Consider the following 15,453-nt stretch of genomic DNA (forward strand, 5'->3'; position numbering starts at 1 on the left):
CCGCATGTGTGCGAGGTAGCGCTAGGAAAAGACAACAAAGGCCACATTCATTCACCCTCAGTCTCTAGCTGTCATGTATAATGCACAGAAACCACAGCACCCTTTCCACATCCAGGGCCCACAATACTTTCCATGGTTTACCCCAGACGCTTCACATGCCCTGGTTCAATCCACTGTATGAAAATAAAAAGTGTGGTTGAGAGAGCAGAAGAGTGTGTGTTGAAACATTTGGTTTGGACACAAAGAGAATGAGTGAGGAAAGGTTGACAAAGAGGATATATGTGTCTGAATTGGAGGGAACAAGGAGAAGCGGGAGACCAAACTGGAGGTGGAAGGATGGAATGAACAAGGTTTTGACATATCGAAGCCTGAACATACAGGAGGGTGAGAGGCATGCAAGGAATAGAGTGAATTGGAACGATGCAGAATACTGGGGTTGACGCACTGTCAATGGACTGAACCAGGGGATATGAAACGTCTAGGGGAAACCATGGAAAGGTCTGTGGGGCCTGGAAGTGGATAGGGAACTGTGGTTCCAAAGCATTACACATGACAGATAGAAACCGAGTGTGAACAAATGTGGCCTTCTTTGTCTCTTTTCCTGGCGCTATCTCGCTAAAGCAGGGGGTAGGGATACTTTTCCCTGTGGGGTGAGGTAGTGCCAAGAATAGATGAAGCCAAGCAAGTATGAATATGTACATGTGCATATATGTATATGTCTGAGTATGTGTATGTATATGTGCATGTATGAGCATTTGTGTATACATGTGTGTATATGAGTGGATGGGCCATTCTTCATCTGTTTCCTGGTGCTACCTAGCAGACATGGGAAACTGCAATCAAGTTTAATAATATTTATTCATCTATCATTATACTTTGTCGCTGTCTCCCGCATTAGAAGTAGCGCAAGGATACAGACGAAAGTATGGCCCAACCCAGCCACATACACATGTATATACATACACGGCCACACACAGCACATATACATATCTATACATCTCAACGTATACATATATATACACACACAGACACATACGTATACACACATGTACATAATTCATAGTCTGCCCTTATTCATTCCTGTCGCCACCCCGCCACACATGAAATAAAAACCCCCTCCCTCGCATGTGCGCGAGGTAGCACTAGGAAAAGACAACAAAGGCCACATTCGTTCACACAGTCTCTAGCTGTCATGTATAATGCAAAGAAACCACAGCTCCCTTCCCACATCAAGGCCCCACAAAACTTTCCATGGTTTCCTCCAGACGCTTAACATGCCCTGGTTCAATCCATTGACAGCATGTCGACCCCAGTATACCACATCGTTCCAATTCACTCCATTCCTTGCACGCCTTTCATCCTCCTGCATCTTCAAGCCCCATTGCTTCTAACAACTTACCTCCCACACCATATATTCTTAATACCTTCAACAGAGCATCTCTATCAACTCTATCATAAACATATACTTAATACCTTCAACACAGCATCTCTATCAACTCTATCATAAACATATAATAATATATACATAGGTTTTTTTTTTTTTGTTGCGGTCTCCCGCGTTTGCGAGGTAGCGCAAGGAAACAGACAAAAGAAATGGCCCAACCCACCCCCATACACATGTATATACATACGTCCACACACGCAAATATACATACCTACACAGCTTTCCATGGTTTACCCCAGACGCTTCACATGCCCTGATTCAATCCACTGACAGCACGTCAACCCCGGTATACCACATCGATCCAATTCACTCTATTCCTTGCCCTCCTTTCACCCTCCTGCATGTTCAGGCCCCGATCACTCAAAATCTTTTTCACTCCATCTCCCCCCCTCCAATTTGGTCTCCCACTTCTCCTCGTTCCCTCCACCTCCGACACATATATCCTCTTGGTCAATCTTTCCTCACTCATTCTCTCCATGTGACCAAACCATTTCAAAACACCCTCTTCTGCTCTCTCAACCACGCTCTTTTTATTTCCACACATCTCTCCTACCTTTACGTTACTTACTCGATCAAACCACCTCACACCACACATTGTCCTCAAACATCTCATTTCCAGCACATCCATCCTCCTGCGCACAACTCTATCCATAGCCCACGCCTTGCAACCATACAACATTGTTGGAACCACTATTCCTTCAAACATACCCATTTTTGCTTTCCGAGATAATGTTCTCGACTTCCACACATTCTTCAAGGCTCCCAGGATTTTCGCCCCTCCCCCACCCTATGATCCACTTCCGCTTCCATGGTTCCATCCGCTGCCAGATCCACTCCCAGATATCTAAAACACTTTACTTCCTCCAGTTTTTCTCCATTCAAACTTACTTCCCAATTGACTTGACCCTCAACCCTACTGTACCTAATTACCTTGCTCTTATTCACATTTACTCTTAACTTTCTTCTTTCACTCACTTTACCAAACTCAGTCACCAGCTTCTGCAGTTTCTCACATGAATCACCCACCAGCGCTCTATCATCAGCGAACAACAACTGACTCACTTCCCAAGCTCTCTCATCCCCAACAGACTTCATACTTGCCCCTCTTTCCAAAACTCTTGCATTCACCTCCCTAACAACCCCATCCATAAACAAATTAAACCACCATGGAGACATCACACACCAATGCCGCAAACCTACATTCACTGAGAACCAATCACTTTCCTCTCTTCCTACACGTACACATGCCTTACATCCTCGATAAAAACTTTTCACTGCTTCTAACAACTTGCCTCCCACACCATATATTCTTAATACCTTCCACAGAGCATCTCTATCAAATGCCTTCTCCAGATCCATAAATGCTACATACAAATCCATTTGCTTTTCAAGTATTTCTCACATACATTCTTCAAAGCAAACACCTGATCCACACATCCTCTACCACTTCTGAAACCACACTGCTCTTCCCCAATCTGATGCTCTCTACATGCCTTCACCCTCTCAATCAATACCCTCCCATATAATTTACCAGGAATACTCAACAAACTTATACCTTTGTAATTTGAGCACTCACTCTTATCCCCTTTGCTTTTGTACAATGGCACTATGCAAGCATTCCGCCAATCCTCAGGCACCTCACCATGAGTCATACATACATTAAATAACCTTACCAACCAGTCAATAATTCAGTCACCCCCTTTTTTAATAAATTCCACTGCAATACCATCCAAACCTGCTGCCTTGCCGGCTTTCATCTTCCGCAAAGCTTTTACTACCTCTTCTCTGTTTACCAAATCATTTTCCCTAACCCTCTCACTTTGCACACCACCTCGACCAAAACACCCTATATCTGCCACTCTATAATCAAACACATTCAACAAACCTTCAAAATACTCACTCCATCTCCTTCTCACATCACCACTACTTGTTATCACCTCCCCATTTGCGCCCTTCACTGAAGTTCCCATTTGCTCCCTTGTCGTACGCACTTTATTTACCTCCTTCCAGAACATCTTTTTATTCTCCCTAAAATTTAATGATACTCTCTCACCCCAACTCTCATTTGCCCTCTTTTTCACCTCTTGCACCTTTCTCTTGACCTGCTGTCTCTTTCTTTGATACATCTCCCACTCAATTGTATTTTTTCCCTGCAAAAAAAAATCGTCCAAATGCCTCTCTCTTCTCTTTCACTAATAATCTTACTTCTTCATGCCACCACTCACTACCCTTTCTAATCAACCCACCTCCCACTCTTCTCATGCCACAAGCATCTTTTGCGCATAGTTAAGGAGACATATTAGAAGAGCTTTCAAGTATATGGATAAGATAAATTTAGCTAAATGTTCATATCCTACATAATGCAGGGCAAAAACTAAAACATGCTCTCAAGTTTGGTCATTTGGCTTCAAAATCAATAATTTTCTTCAATTTTACAAGCAAATACTGCAAAACCTTTCAACAAATTTTGCAATTAACTTGTACAAAATCTGTATCTACCCTGTTCAATACTGCTTCCAAAAAGATTTACAGCCAGACATGTAATATCTATTCATTTCACAATGTTGAACTATATCAAATTCTTTACTTAAAACATACAATTCAAGGAGAGCATCATTGAAATCTATTGTTACACTTGTTGTTTATGAAAAGTCATAATAACAAGCATTCCCAAAACAAAACTTACCTCATTTCAAAAACATCTTGTACTTTTCTAGCCATAGCTACAACATCATGATCAGGAGGGTTATATTTGTAGCAATTGGTAAATATCGTTCTAACATCCCCTGCAAACTCTGCACCATTCTTGTACTCTCTGTTATCCATTTTACTCTGAAATTAGAAAAAATCGTATCTTTTAATTTGAATTACACCAAATCAACTGTGAGAATCATATATTTGAAAAATCCTCATCACCATATTTTCAATAATGTCGATGAAAAAATCATGTACTTTATCTATTTAATATCACCCTAGAATGCCAATGTTACCCAAGGACCCTTTTTCCAAGGTACTCTTGCAGCCAAAGGCTGTATCATACTCAGAAGTGTAGACAGCACTTTTGATGCAACAGATTATTAAACAAGGTTATCATCCTTCAGCAACTAATATTACTGATATATCTATTCAAATCTATCTATTTCTCTGATGCCAGTTCCATCTGGGAACTTCCAGTGGTTAATAATACATCAATTCATATGTATCAATATCTCTGATGCCCATTCCATCAGTTTTCTCCTTCAAGGGAGTGGCAACAGCAAAAGTGTCTCCAGAACTAGCAAATTTCAGTGCCACTTCTTAGAATTTAGTGCCTCACCCTTAAATGGCCACCAGCACAGGTCCAATACCCATTTCCAAGAAAGAGTCTTACTGTTACCCAAGACAAAGGTCTTACTGTTACCCAAGACATCTTTTCCAAAAGCCCCAGCAGCCAAAGGATGTGCTACTCTAAGCAGAGGCAACAGGATAGACTCCTTCAAAGTGACTGAAAAGACTGTATTTACTCTGTTCCCTCAACTGACAATGATATAGCCTTGCCAGACATAAATTTTCACTCTAGTAAGAATTCAAGGAGAAGGAGTATGGCAACACATGCCAACTACCGTCTACTTACTTTATCAGAATTGCCCCAGGGCACCTTTCTAAGAATGGGTTCTGGTGTTACCCAGGGCCTCCTTTCCTCATACTCCTGCAGCTCACGAATGTATTACTTACATTGACAGGGAAATGATGAACTCCTTTGGAGTAAACAGTTCTTTGACAAGACTATACTCCCAATAATACACCTTTCAGAATGTGACTATTCATATAAAGCATAACTTCATGCTGAAGGAATCTGATAACACCATTAACTAATACTTACTTCACGCCATCAAATAATATGAATATATAAGACTATTCCTCATGATTCTTGCTAATGCGTAATATAACAGCACTATCGGGACTACTACATCATCAAACAAACCCACTTTGACCTTAAAGACAATGAAGTCTCTTCCACCAAGGACCTTTGACCCACTTCAGTTCCCATGGTTCTCTTTGTTACCATAACCACTTCCAGGCATCCAAATCACTGCACTTCCTCCAAGTTCCTTCCATTCCAACATACATTCCAAACAACCCATCTCTCTTCACTGCTACACCTAAGAACTATGTTTTTATTCAAATTAACTAACATCTTTGTCCCTTCACTTACTTCTCCATACTGAGACACCACCTGCAGTTTCTTATCCAAATCTGCCACCAGTGCCAAGTCATCAGCAAACAACAACCGACTCCACCCCCACACAGACTGCATGTCTACTCCTCTTTCCAAGATCCTCGCATTTACCTCCCTCACCATTCCATCCACAAATAAATTAAACAGCCATGACGACATCACACCCCTGCATCAGACCCACCCTCAACTGGACCTAATCACCCTCCTCTCTTACACCTCACAAACATGCCTTACATGGTGTAGCAGTTAGAATTTTGGATCATGGCACATTCAGAGGCCACCGAGGGTTGAGTGCGGCAGTCGGTCCACAGTCAACCCAGCTGTTCACCCACCCCTTGGAGTTTTCAATAAAATAGGTACCTGGCTCAGGCTAGGGTATACATATGTGTTAGAGGTGGAGGGAACTAGGAGAAGCGGGAGACCAAATTGGAGGTGGAAGGATGAAGTGAAAAGATTTTGAGATGTCGGGGCCTTAACATACAGGAGAGTGAGAGGCGTGTAAGGAACAGAGTAAATTGGAACGATGTGGTATACCGGGGTTGATGTGCTGTCAATTGACTGAAGCAGGGGATGTGCAACGTCTGGGGTTAAACGATAGAAAGGTCTGCGGGGCGTGGATGTGGATGGGAAGCTGGGTTTTGGTGCACTACACATGACACCGAGAGAATGAGTGTGAACAAATGTAGCCTTTTTTGTCTGCTTTCCTGGCACTATCTCACTGAAGCAGGGGGTAGCGATGCTGTTTCCTGTGCGGCAGGGTAGTGCCAGGAATGGATGAAGGCAAGTATGAACATATAAATATGTACATATATGTATGTGTCTATATATGTATGTATATGTGTGTATATGGGCTATTCCATGTGTAGCGGGGTGGCGACGGAAATGGATGAAGGCACCAAGTATGAATATGTGCATGTGTATATATGTCCATGTCTAGGTATATGTATGCATACTACAAACTATATGTACGTATATATGCGTGTATGGGCGTTTATGTGTATACATGTGTATGTGGGTGGGTTGGGCCATTCTTTCGTCTCTTTCCTTGTGCTACCTCACTAACGCGGGAGACAGAGACTAAGTATAATAAATGAAAAAAAAGAGTGGGTGGGCCATAAGTTCCCAAGTGCACTTTTGTGTAATGACCACATTATCAGGGGAGATACAAGAATGAGATAAAAGAAGCAGAGCAGTCAGTTTATATGCAAGGAAAAGACGTAGCTACAATGCCATTGGTAAACAAGCATTACCGGATGGTGGTGTTCAGGTTTGCATGTTTGGGCATGGCAACATGCCTCTCATAAAATCTTTCTTGTGCGGACAAGAGAAGGAACTACTCACAAATGTTGCCTACATCTATCCAATTTGTATAGACCTTCACTAATATTAATGTTACAATTCTTTAAATATTCAATTAAAAAAGATTTCTCTACAAGCCTATCAAATAGTACACAGTCAAACAGTGCCCACTAACCATCTTTCCTTCTCATCTATGACTGTATTTTTGAACCTGGTATTCCCAATAACCATTGCTTTCTCAGCATCCGCGAGGTGTTCACTAATCTTATTCACATGGAGTGGTCCACACCCAACAATTATGCCACATCATCCACTCTAGCATTCCAACCACCCATCATAACTACTCAATCCTTTACATCAAAAATGCTGACAAACTCACTCAGACCCTCCCAAAACACACCCTTCTTCTTAATTCCCATCATCTCTAGGTGCTTAAGCACTAATGATCACGCACTACCCATAACTAATCCACTTTCATTTCTACCCACATCCATCTGGGGCTTACTTCTTAACTTATATTTTTTCACATATTCCCCTAACACCTACTCCAGAAGCAGTGCTACTCCTTCCACACCTCTTACCCTCACACTAACCCCTGACTTTGCCCCTATGACATTCCCAAATCATTCTTCTGTTCTCCACATTAGCTTTTCTCACTATGAAGAAGAAAATGCATCTTCCTCTCCATAAAAATACAACTAATCTCCCCTATCTTCTAATCTTGGATATATCAAAACTTATTCAAAGAGATCTAAAAATCATAACAATGATGACAGTGATTAATTCTTCAACAGATACAGGAACAGAACTACAAGAGAATATATCATGAAACTTGTGTACATCATGAAGAAGTACTGTGAAAAATTATAAAAAAAAATAATTCTCTATTTCAATGAAGCCAAGCCTTGATGTGGTCTTCTGCCCATGACTGGTGCCTTAAAAAAATCCTTCATAATCTATAAGCAGCTTACATATTTACTAATCATTTATACAGACGAGTGTTAACAAGGATCAATCAAAAAAATAGTCTGATTCTCAAACAAAACATAAACACTAATACAAGACATATTGTTTCCTTTACTGTAAACCTGTCTTCAAAAGTTGTAAATCTGCCTTACCACAATGATGACGCACTTACACACTATAACAATTTATTGATTGTAAATGCGTGAAATCTTTTCTAGCTGTCTTGTTAGGGTGCTAATAATTTATTAACAAGATAGGGAATCAGAAATATGGGAATTCAAAATGTGTCCTGAATACCAAAGCCAAGATCATGATATAGAGCACTCTACAATGTCGCATTACAATTGTGGTTCAGAGCAATGAAAGGGTGAAAATTAGCAACATGTCCCCATAGCACTCACATGGAGGATATACAAGATTTCTGTTTACCAAAAGTAACTTTCTAGTCATTTCAATAAGACAATATACAAGCAGAATCTACTCTAACACACATACCTTGTTATGGAAACAAAGTATCAGTTTTATGCCTGGTGAAAAGGCATAACACGTGAAACTGGTTGCTGTAAAGCTTGCACAATTTCATAAAACTCCTGTGTCTATAAAGGTAATGCATTCTGCAGCAGATGGTGAGTTTTATGTCATAGTAAAAACACATGATTCATATTTGCTGGAGCACAGGAGTAAGTCAAAAACAATAACTTGAAATGAGCATGAATGAAAAAATGAGCCACAGCAAAAGTGATCTTATTAAAACCTAAAAATATATTGTGATAGCGAAGAAGATGCAATGGATGTGCTCTCTATCCAAACAAATATAACACAAACTATGAGTTACATGAAGCCATTGATGCTATACAAGTCCTCATCAGAATGGATTATATGGTGTACTTCTTAAAACATATAATTTCAAAACTACACATTACATGTTCTGATATTAAAACAATATCAAGTGTTCACACTAACTAGACTGTAAGTCCTTCTTCTGTACTTGACAAGTAACATTTCTGAGTAGAGAATTCACTCTTCCAAACACTTGTCATCATTGTCATCTCACTTAATATTTCCCAAGCCTACACACATCTGAGTTCATTTCACCAACTATGTAGTGAAGTTACTTCAGAACAAAGTTAATAAAAGTCACACGACAAGTGTCCCTGGATCAAGGGTGAACTTCTAGGGAAAAACATTATTCTGAAGTCTTTTTTTTTTTCAGATATAATCACCATTTCCAGCATTAGTGAGGTAGCGTTAAGAACAGAGAACTGAGCCCTGAAGAGATAATTCTCACTTGGTCTTTTCTCTGTTCCCTCTTTTGTTCAAGTAAAACCTGGAGGGGACGATTTCCGCTCTAAAGCCATGTTATCAGTTAATATATTTTCATCAATGTCATATGCAGCTTTAATAACCACCTAAGAGAATTACAAACTACACAATTTCAATAAACATATGTTATTACAAAATAAGAAAAGACTGGAAGAAAACTTGATCTGGTTGCCAGCCATGAACTTATGACACCTGAGGGATGGCTATCTTGACACATTTGCATGACAACATGATACGTCATCAAGGTCAAGCTGGTCTTGAATGACCAGGACAATTATAAGAACATCTGGCTTCAGGAGAAGCCTTGGACCATTTGGTTGTTTAGAGAGACCGGTATTGAATTACCTCTTACCTATTGTTCCTCAAGAATATGAGAGAGCTACAGCTGACTAGCTTAATTTCTGGCTCTCTACAACTCCTTGTTCTACTGTGAGATAATGCATATGTATGCCTTTGACCCACAGACAGACATACCAAGTGAAATAATATCAAAGTACGACTGTAATGATATATCACATACAAAAACATACTTTGGAACATAAATTCCCAAGTTCTTTCCAAAGAGGTTGATTAACTGAAATATGACAAGTAGCACATGCTAGTGCTCAACAATTCTTAATATGAAGTCAACTTAAATCCATTTCTCAAAAAATAAAACTTGCTTTAATCATGTCACACACTGGGTCCTCCATCACCAAATGAGATAGCAGATTTTTCCCAACTCAACGAAAAGTTTTCCTGAAAATCAAACTGAAACACTGCACCTTCCAAAATCCCCTCATAGGTGCAGCTTCCCTAACAAATAACTTTAAATCAGATTCAGAATTACATATGATTTGCATTTTGTCTATAATCTTATATAAGTATATAAACTATCGTGTCCACAATCTTTTAATCTCTCCTTGTCACAAATAACAGTTGACAAAACTTAACTCGCACAACTCGTTCTTTGCAACTCTACACATTTTCCTGTGGTAAGCCCTGCCTTTTGGTAAAATGAGAGAAGCATCAGAGAAGTAGTACACAGGAACGTTAAGACAGGAGCTTTAGGTAAAAGAATTCAGTAGTAGCAGTAGTATGTTGTAACATCAGGCAGCAATATTTGGTAGACACATAATTAGTAGTAGTAGGCAAGAAAATTGGGTAGAAGCCTCTGAAAACACTGCATTAAAATTGCCCTCTGCCACTGGCCTGTACAGGTGAGGCACTAAAGGCGAAGTAGCAGCACTGTAGTTCAACAGTTATGGAGACTTTTGCCATGGCGAACCCCTTGAGGGAGTTCCTAAAGGGAACGGGCATTAGCGATACAGATAAATTGATAAACTATAAATTCAACAGGTAATTGAATCTCTTAAGTGACCTTCAGATGACCACATTCAGTTACATGTAGGTGAAGCTGGTTCCCTAGTGAAGATTAGACATGAAAATCCTGCAAATTGATACTAAAGATATTTGGTAACAATCAACAGCAATAGGAGTGTGTCCATGAGCATGTCTGCATCATCTAAGCTGCTGGGAACTACTGCAAGGTTTCACGGTACTTCAGCCTTCTTGAAGAAATCCCCGATTTTTCCTACAGGTTTTTTCTCATCTTTATGTTTACCCAATCTTGTGGAGACCCTTCTCGCATATACTTAAAACTGATAACAGCTTCTTTTCTGTAAGCACATCACATTCAGAGATTACTTCTTAAATGAGCAGCAAAATAAAGCCCAATCAAAATTCACTTCCACCTCAACAACTTTACTAACAAAGAACACCTTGATGATGATCACCCATAGATATTCTGCTAGCAAAATAACGAAACTAACTTTGGTAAAAACAGGCTCAGACAACAGTGCCAAAATAAAAATGCAATAAACTTGCATGCAAGGCTAAAACTTGGGAAATTCTAGTTCATGAGCATACATGATCATCAGATGCCCAATATTACTATACAAACTTATCAGCTCTAAATACTGATAACCAAGAGATCTTCCACTCTATCAGCCTATATAATGACATCCACTAAAGACCATCGAACATCACAGATACAGCCATCTTTTGATGGGAACTGGAATGTGATCAACAATCCACTTTCATGTTCAACGCCTATAAATGTTTCTTTCCATCATTCACGGGTCTGCTTAACTATCATGATAAATTTGAGGTCTCAAAGACACAATGGTGACATATCTTGTTCGCAAAAAAACGAGTGACAGTATATCTCGTGCTACAGAGAATACTTTACCTTAACAGTGCCTAAGTCCATTGGGTGTTTTATGATCTCATGGTAATCTGACAACCCAAGAAGATCAGCGTCCACTGGCTTGTAGAAGGGCCACGCATAACCCTGAAAAAGTTAACTTTTCAGTAAAATTTTCCTGAGCTATTCGGTCCAAGTCCCTGATGAAAAAAATAAATAAATAAAAGTAATGCTTTGAAAAATGAGATATCAACTTTTTTCTTCATACGAATAATGTGTTAGTTATAAAAGTTATAAAACCCATACAAATTAAGACATTACACTTTTTAATGAAGTATCACTCCTATATATAAATTCTTTTACAAGCATGAGTAGGTTTTATCTGTACACGTGCTATACAGTAATTCACAACAGTTCTTCACCTATTTATCTTCTTTTGAAACAAATATTCAACATTTAACTATACTATAGTATTCATTTTGATTCTCTTCTAAAGGTACGAATAAAATATTCTTAAGAGTACTTTCTCATACACAGAAACACAGCTAATGGAAATGATGCCACTTGAAATTTGGTATCTCTTTACCTAGCCTCATGTATCATTATAATGCATTATAAGAATTTCAGTAATTCATTACATACAGGCAGTTTTCAAAAGCCTTACAAAAGTGCTCAGTGATCATCTTGAGTAACTAATACAACACATCATACACATTATTGCAAATAAAACAGTTGTCGCATACTCATTGTTATTAATCAATTTTACAATTACTGCTAACTGCAAAATCTTTGGCATTTGCAGCGATTTTTAATCCCCAAAGCAGGTATGAAACAACAAGAGTTACTCCAAGGAGGATTTACCTTTACCATTTCAGTAGTTTTGAGGCAAACATATAGGGTAAAAATAATTACTTTCTGATAAGCAGTTCTCTCAAAAGAAATTCAGAAAATGAGACTGTTTCAGGTGGCTATAAGAAGGTATGACAGGGTCAACTGAAATGCCTTATGAAATGTTTCAAGGACTTAAGGAGAAGGGGAACAACTGTTGGATGGTGTGGAAGCCTTCCATAGAGGGGCAAATGTATGTGTAACCGTGGTTATAGAGATGTGCAAAAGATTCAACATACATGTGGATGTGAGGCAAGGCTGTTTGATGTCACTAAGGCTTTTTAACACATACTTGGATGGATTGATAAGAGATGAAAGCTAAACTAGGGAAAAAGGGTGCAGAGATTGAGTGTGGTAGAAAGGTATGCTGATTAGTGAGAAGCCTGTTTGCGGATGATACTGTGTAGTTTGCTGAGAGTGAAGAGTACCTGCAGAAGGTACCAAGCAAGTTTAATGAAGTGCTCAAGAGAAACAAATACAAAGAATCACAATTAAAAGAATTTGTGATGCTTGCAGTAACGCCATCTGGAAGAGCGATTAAAAACTATTAGAAAATGGGAAATATCTTATCCATCAAAGAAAACGGGAAACTTAAAGATAATTCTTAGACATATGCATTTAAAAGTGAAGTAATGGTGTTTGAATGGAAAATAAGTGAAAGTATAGATTTTGCAAAGCCTTATAGAGACGTAAGTGTACTAAATTGTGTTATAGATATGGGGAGAAAGCCTGGAAGACATGACAGAGTTTCAGTACTTGGAAGTTATCCTCTATAAGTTTGGTGACACGGAAATAGATTTAAGTACAAGGCAGAAGAGTCACCGAGTCCCTTAACAGACTACTTGTGGAAAGATAAATAAGACGTATGGAAAAGAAGAAAAGATTAAGGGGCAGCATTGACTTTCTGATCCTGATCTATGCAGCCGAAACACTATGGAAATGAAGAAAGGATTAAGGAACAGCATAGGCCTCCTGACCCTGATCTATGCAGCCAAAACACTGTATGGAAACGAAGAAAGGATTAACAGACAGCATAGACCCAGACCTCCTGATCCTGACATATGCAGCCAAAACATGGACATGGGACGAGTAACACAGGTCAAGAATCCAGGCTACGGAAACAAGACATTTGAGAGCAGCATGTGATATGACGAGATGGAATGAAGAAAGTAATGAAGGGGGTGTCTAAGAAATTTGGTATGGCAAACAATGCAAAGGGAATGAACTGTGGAATTGAAGAGTGGGTGAAACGTAATACTTTGAGGTGGTTTAGGTACATACAAAGAATACAAGATGGGGAATTCACAAGATGAGTTAATGATAGTACATCTGAAGGGATTGGTGTGAGAGGTCTTGAGGAAGACCACCTTTGACATGGGGAAGAGTGGAAGAGTACTGCAGGAAGAGAAACTAGAAAAATGCATGGAATGGCGCATGCAATGGGGGGATGTAAGGACATAATAAGTGATGAGTCTTTTGCTGTGGGAACCTCTTGATGGGAGCTCCCGGGGGAACAGGCATCAGAGATATACATAAATGGATCAAAGAAATAATCACAGTAATCTAAAGATTAAACATTTACTAAACCATATGAAAATTTACCAAACCAACTTTGAAAAACTTAGAGGGAGAGGTTGAAAACAAGGAGAAACTAGTTAATAATGCACTTGGCTCCTGTTATCTTAATGCCTCCACTAATGTACATAAAAATGACACGCAAACCAGATGAAAGTCAACCGTAATAAGTGCAATAATAAGTAATGAACACAATGGACTTGGGACACGACATCACCCCTAACCTATACAGTAATGGAGACAAACTGTCTGCTGGTAAATAATAAAATTCCATTCAAGTACACGGATAAAGACATATTCAGCAAGCTATTCACATCCTCACATGGGTTAAAACTGGAACACTCTTCTCAAGCTTCGTCACTGATGAGAGAGAGAGAGAGAGAGAGAGAGAGAGAGAGAGAGAGAGAGAGAGAGAGAGAGAGAGAGAGAGAGAGAGAGAGAGAGAGAGAGAGAGAGAGAGAGAGAGAGAGAGAGAGAGAGAGAGAGAGAGAGAGAGAGAGAGAGAGAGAGAGAGAGAGAGAGAGAGAGAGAGAGAGAGAGAGAGAGAGAGAGAGAGAGAGAGAGAGAGAGAGAGAGAGAGAGAGAGAGAGAGAGAGAGAGAGAGAGAAGGAGAGAGAGAGAGAGAGAGAAGGAGAGAGAGAGAGAGAGAGAGAGAGAGAGAGAGAGAGAGAGAGAGAGAGAGAGAGAGAGAGAGAGAGAGAGAGAGAGAGAGAGAGAGAGAGAGAGAGAGAGAGAGAGAGAGAGAGAGAGAGAGAGAGAAGGAGAGAGAGAGAGAGAGAGAGAGAGAGAGAGAGAGAGAGAGAGAGAGGAGAGAGAGAGAGACAGAAGGAGAGAGAGAGAGAGAGAGGAGAGAGAGAGAGAGAGAGACAGAAGGAGAGAGAGAGAGAGAGAGAGAGAGAGAGAGAGAGAGAGAGAGAGAGGCAGAGAGAGAGAGAGAGAGACAGAAGGAGAGAGAGAGAGACAGAAGGCGAGAGAGAGAGAGAGAGACAGAAGGCAGAGAGAGAGGGGGGAGGGAGGGAGAGAGAGAGAGAGACAGAGAGAGAGAGAGAGAGAGAAGGGGAGAGAGAGAGAGAGAGAGAGAGAGAAGGGAGAGAGAGAGAGAGAGAGAGAGAGAGAGAGAGAGAGAGAGAGAAGGAGAGAGAGAGAGAGAGAGAGAGAGAGAGAGGAGAGAGAGAGAGAGAGAGAGAGAGAGAGAGAGAGAGAGAGAGAGAGAGGAGAGAGAGAAGGAGAGAGAGAGAGAGAGAGAGAGAGAGAGAGGAGAGAGAGAGAGAGAGAGAGAGAGAGAGAGAGAGAGAGAGAGAGAGAGAGAGAGAGAGAAGGAGAGAGAGAGAGAGAGAGAGAGAGAGAAGGAGAGAGAGAGAGAGAGAGAGAGAGAGAGAGAGAGAGAGAGAGAGAGAGAGGGAGAGAGAGAGAGAGAGAGAACAAGAGAGAGAGAGAGAGAGAGAGAGAGAGAGAGAGAGAGAGAGAGAGAGAGAGAGAGAGAGAGAGAGAGAGAGAGAGAGAGAGAGAGCTGTCATGTAAGAATGCAGAAGAGGGTGTTTTGAAATGGTTTCG

General features: G+C 40.2%; 1 protein-coding gene across 21 annotated transcripts in view; it reads right to left on the minus strand.

Moving 5' to 3' along the window:
• LOC139748637 (uncharacterized) overlaps window positions 1-15,453 on the minus strand; it is a 615,583-nt gene that overhangs the window by 322,066 nt on the left and 278,064 nt on the right. For 16 of the 21 annotated variants that reach the window (XM_071661860.1, XM_071661846.1, XM_071661861.1 and 13 more), the window contains 2 exons: window positions 11,482-11,583; window positions 4,131-4,276 (listed from right to left, as the gene is read on the minus strand). In XM_071661860.1, coding sequence (XP_071517961.1) covers window positions 4,131-4,276; window positions 11,482-11,583 — 248 coding nt within the window. The remainder of the gene's footprint in view (window positions 1-4,130; window positions 4,277-11,481; window positions 11,584-15,453) is intronic. The other 5 variants (XM_071661863.1, XM_071661853.1, XM_071661851.1 and 2 more) reach the window with 1 other exon arrangement.

This window comes from Panulirus ornatus, chromosome 5 (genome assembly GCF_036320965.1).
Source record: "Panulirus ornatus isolate Po-2019 chromosome 5, ASM3632096v1, whole genome shotgun sequence".
Taxonomy (NCBI): domain Eukaryota; kingdom Metazoa; phylum Arthropoda; class Malacostraca; order Decapoda; family Palinuridae; genus Panulirus; species Panulirus ornatus.